This window comes from Protomyctophum bolini (genome assembly GCF_963924005.1).
Source record: "Protomyctophum bolini genome assembly, chromosome: 3".
In the NCBI taxonomy this organism is placed as follows: domain Eukaryota; kingdom Metazoa; phylum Chordata; class Actinopteri; order Myctophiformes; family Myctophidae; genus Protomyctophum; species Protomyctophum bolini.
In genome coordinates, this window is record NC_137864.1 from 39,292,597 (window position 1) to 39,297,596 (window position 5,000).

Genomic DNA, 5,000 nt, shown 5'->3' on the forward strand with positions numbered 1-5,000 from the left:
GACAATTAACATTCAACACATCTGTGTGTGTGTGTGTGTGTGTGTGTGTGTGTGTGTGTGTGTGTGTGTGACAGGGGCCAGACTGGTGAACTGTGGGTCATGGGTTCAATAGTGGGTGAAACGTTACAATGGTAATATGTTGTAAAACAATGAGTAGGCCTAATGGTAATAATAGACCGATACAAACAAGGCAACACAAACCCATAATAATTGAATGAGTCCGGAAAACATAATTGGTTTGTGATCAGTTTGACGACTGCTTAATGAACAGTAAAGACACCACGCTTAATCGCTGATCCAGGATATATTAAGCCAGGGTATGTGTTAAAACCCGGCTTAATCTCTAATCCAAGTTTTGTGAAACAGGCCCCTGGCTGTGTGTGTGCACGTGTGCGTGTGTGCACGTGTGTGTGTGTGTACATACTAGGACAGTGAACAGGCTGTGTGTGTGTGTGTGTGTGTGTGTGTGTGTGTACATACTAGGCCAGTGAACAGGCTGTGTGCGCGTGTGTGTGTGTGTGTGTGTGTGTGTGTGTGTGTGTGTGTGCGTGCGTGCGTGCGTGTGTGTGTGTGTACTTACTAGGACAGTGAACAGGCTGTGTGTGTGTGTGTGCGTGTGTGTGTGTGCGTGTGTGTGTGTATATGTGTACGTGTACGTGTGTGTGCGTGTGCGTGTGTGTGTGTGTGTGCGTGTGTACATACTAGGACAGTGAACAGGCTGTGTGCGTGTGCGTGTGTGTGTGTGTACGTGTAGGTGTACGTGTGTGTGCGTGTGCGTGCGTGTGCGTGTGCGTGTGTGCGTGTGTACATACTAGGACAGTGAACAGGCTGTGTGTGTGTGTGCGTGTGTGTGTGTGTGTGTGTGTGTGCGTGTGTGTGTGCGTGTGTACATACTAGGCCCGTGCACGGGGCTCTTCTTGTCCCCGTTCAGGAACAGGGTCACGGGGGTCGTGGCGTTCAGCTCTTTGAGAAGCTCCTTCTCCTGAGTGGCGTCCACCACCCCGAACTTGACCTCCGATGACCCCGCGACCTCCGACCCCCGCAGCTCTGCCGCCGCCCCCTGGAACGCATCCGACACCCGCTGGGCGTCGCCCGAGAGAGGAGCGTCTGCACACACACACACACACACACGCACGCACGCACACACACGCACACACACACACACACACACACACACACACGCGCACACACACACACACACACACACGCACACGCACACGCACGCACGCACACACACACGCACGAACGCGCGCACACACACACACACGCACACACACACACACACGCACGCACACACACACACACACACACACACACACACAGACGCGCGCACGCACGCACACACACACACGCACATACGCGCACACGCACGTACGTGCACACGCATGCACGCACGCAGGCCAGGGGGAGGAAGGTATGATGATGATGATGTCACACGCATACCCTCTATACACAAACATGAAATGCCCTTATAAGGAGTGGAGAATGTACGTCATGTGTGTCTGAATGTCTATAAATAGACATTTAACACATTTTGGACCTGAGATCAGATTCTAAAAAAGTTTCCATATCAATATTTCATGTCAAGGAATTCGTGTAGAAAGAAGATCCGGTAGGTATATGCCTACGCCGACCGAATCACAGCTGTTCGCGTTGAGTTAAAAAAAAACAAAAAACAATCTGATTGGTCTAAAACTGTATACAGACACTCCCGAGGAGTATTATTGGAATGCTGTTGAGCCGCGATGGGGACGTAAACAAATGGATTTGATCTCGTCTGCTCGTCACTAAAAAGACAATGGACGTGTTTGAGGAAGACCCTTTAGAAGACCCTTTAGAAGAGCCTTTAGAAGACCCTTTAGAAGACCCGTTAGAAGACCCTTTAGAAGACCCTTTAGAAGACCCGTTAGAAGACCCTTTAGAAGACCCTTTAGAAGACCCGTTAGAAGAGCCTTTAGAAGACCCTTTAGAAGACCCTTTAGAAGACCCTTTAGAAGAAGTGTCTGTGTCTTGGACTGCAGTAGACAGCGGCAGCTGTCTATTAAACATTATGTTATAATTTAGCTATCGAACAATAGCAGACCTACAAGCTCATAGCGCCTGCTATTTTTGAAAAATCGTAAAAACGTGGCGCAAATCTTTGAATATATATATTCTTTCAAAGTGAATGTTTTTAAAAACAGGTCTAAATGGGTTAAGAGTGTCTGCTAAATGCCTAAATTGTAAATTGTGTGTGTGTGTGTGTGTGTGTGTGTGTGCGTGCAGCGTGTACTCACAGAAGTGCACGAGCAGCGCTTTGTGTTTCCTCAGAGCTCGGTTGAAGTTGGACTTCTTCAGCTGCAGGACTCCGTCCTTCTCGGGGATGGGAGGAGGAGGCTTGTCCTTCCCGGGGACAGGAGGCTTGTCACCCGCGCACACACACAGACACGCAGCGCACAGCGCGGCGGCCAGGAGCCGCCATCCTGTCCTCATGATGACCTGTGAGTCCTGCTGTAAGACTCTCTGGATCAAACCGTTAACGGACTGCAAGACTAACGCACTAGAATAGGTTGATATTTAGTCGACTAAGACTAAGACTAAGACTAAGACTAAAAAAAAAGAGGCTAAAACTAAATGTGTCGTTCAAAAAGACTGAGCTCGAATCTGAATGAAGTTGAGAGTATAAGAAGAGATTAATATTAGATATTTAGTCTCCTATAGACTGCACTAACGCCAACACTTCCAGACGAAGTCTAAAGCAAAAAAGAGAACTGAACAGCACTGTGGATAAAGAGAACTGAACAGCGCTGTGGATAAAGAGCTTCTGACGTGATCAGCTCCTCGTTAAATGAATCACAGCCTTAGAGAGTTCACACTCCGAGTACAAACTGACACACACACACACAGAGTGCACACACACACACACACACAGAGCGCACGCACGCCAGCGGGGAGGGGCTAGTGTAAGTGTGTATATGTGTGTCAGACAGAGAGAGAGAGCGAGGGCGAGAGAGGGAGGGAGTCATTGTGTCGACGTGCAATCAACATCAAAGTCGTGTATTATTGTATACGTGTAGAGCATGTGTAGGCTGTGCTGCATGAAGTATGTGCACGCGTGTGCCTGTTTGTGTGTGTGTGTGTGTGTGAGAGACAGTGCTGAGCTAGTATTTGTGAACGTTATCTGCAGGGCTGTGTAGTTGATCATTAACTCTGACGCTCATACCTGTTATCAATAAAACACACTAATATCTGAGTGTCCTCAGCCTCCCCCCCCTCCCCCCGCAAGGTCACACACACACACACACACACACACACACACACACAGTAGTGCACATACACACACCTTGATGTCAGGTGCACGTTAATGCTAAATCTCCCGCTCACACGCACACAATCTCGGTCTTTCAAACGCGCACACACGTGCGCGCACACACACGCACACGCGCACACACACACACACTGTGTCAAATGAATTCCTTGCACATTCATACGACAGTATTTGGGACTCATTCGACGATTAGAATAAGAACAGTTTTAATTTCTATCAACATGATAGAAAGCATTTAAACAACATTAAAAACAATATGTTAGTATAAAAATAAAAATAAAGTGTGTCCAAAATACAGTAAGTAAACCGGAAACGATCGATTTCAGCTCTGACACTTATTTCAGACATGCTCCAGTATTTGAAGAGTCTGCCTGCATGTGCCATTAACTCATTTTGGATAAAAACAAAAAATATGTTTTTCTCCTCTGGTAAGGAAAGGAAAGGAAAGGTACTATGTTTACCCTGCAGGGTAACTGGACTAAGGAAAGGAAAGGTACTATGTTTACCCAGGGTAACTGGACTAAAGGTACTATATGTTTACCTAGGGTAACTGGACTAAAGGTACTATGTTTACCCAGGGTAACTGGACTAAGGAAAGTAAAGGTACTATGTTTACCCAGGGTAACTGGACTAAGGAAAGGAAAGGTACTATGTTTACCCAGGGTAACTGGACTAAGCTCAAGAACTTGTTTACAGCCAGGCCCTGCTCATATAGAACATTTCATAGAGGTTCAATGCCTTTGCTCAAGGGCACTTCAGCGGTGGTCATTTTAACGTGCTGGTCCGGGGGGGATATGAACTAGCGACCTTCCCGATATCAAGACCACTCCGCAAACTGTTCGGTGAAAAGCTGGAGTTTGCGCAATGGCAGCAGGCTCTCAGTCAAATCTGGTCACTTTTTTGTTACGACAATCAGCGTTAGTCAGTATGAACTCGTCTCTACGCCAGTCTGGAGTCGCTGACAGCGTTTACAAAACCCACAGGAAAAAAATCTGTTTTCTAAAATAGTGCTGATTTATGCAAAATAAATAATGTAAAACATCAAAAAACGGACCGCCATTTAATGGCATTTCTATCTCTGGGACCCTCAATTTATTATTGTAAAATCAATGTTAATTTAACTCTGAGAGTGTACAAATGTACAGTTACAGACCCATAAGGGTCCATTTGGTTCCAATTGTACACTCTCTGAGTTACAGACCCATAAGGGTCCATTTGGTTCCATTTGTGCACTCTCTGAGTTACAGACCCATAAGGGTCCATTTGGTTCCATTTGTACACTCTCTGAGTTACAGACCCATAAGGGTCCATTTGGTTCCATTTGTGCACTCTCAGAGTTACAGACCCATAAGGGTCCATTTGGTTCCAAACTATCATCACCCCTGGCTGGAAACACCCTTGGGGGTCCCCGGACCACACTTTGGGAACAACTGGTCTAACCAAAGCACCCGTCACAGACATCTTCACTTATTGGCCGTTGAATATAGCTTGTTCTCGCCCCAATATCACGTAGGATTCATACAACATATTTGTCCCGAACACCGAGCGAACAGCTCTTTAACTATCCACAGTCAGAGTGTGATGGTACCGAGCGAACAGCTCTTTAACTATCCACAGTCAGAGTGTGATGGTACCGAGCGAACAGCTCTTTAACTATCCACAGTCAGAGTGTGATGGTACCGAGCGAACAGCT

The 5,000-nt window shown here is 46.7% G+C and overlaps 1 protein-coding gene and 1 long non-coding RNA gene across 3 annotated transcripts in view; one reads left to right on the top strand and one right to left on the bottom strand.

Moving 5' to 3' along the window:
- LOC308312426 (protein disulfide-isomerase) overlaps positions 1-2,472 on the bottom strand; it is a gene marked incomplete at its 5' end in the record, with an annotated part of 12,869 nt that extends 10,397 nt beyond the window's left edge. The window contains 2 exons of the mRNA XM_080759032.1: positions 895-1,107; positions 2,277-2,472. Coding sequence (XP_080615158.1) covers positions 895-1,107; positions 2,277-2,472 — 409 coding nt within the window. The remainder of the gene's footprint in view (positions 1-894; positions 1,108-2,276) is intronic.
- A 1,082-nt stretch (positions 2,473-3,554) lies between these two features.
- LOC308312770 lies at positions 3,555-4,321 on the top strand. 2 transcript variants are annotated; one of them, XR_013963808.1, is made up of 2 exons: positions 3,555-3,800; positions 3,869-4,321. It is a non-coding gene; the product is annotated as an uncharacterized lncRNA (long non-coding RNA). The 2 variants fall into 2 exon arrangements; XR_013963809.1 differs by having other exon boundaries at positions 3,911-4,321.
- The last annotated feature ends 679 nt before the right edge of the window (positions 4,322-5,000 follow it).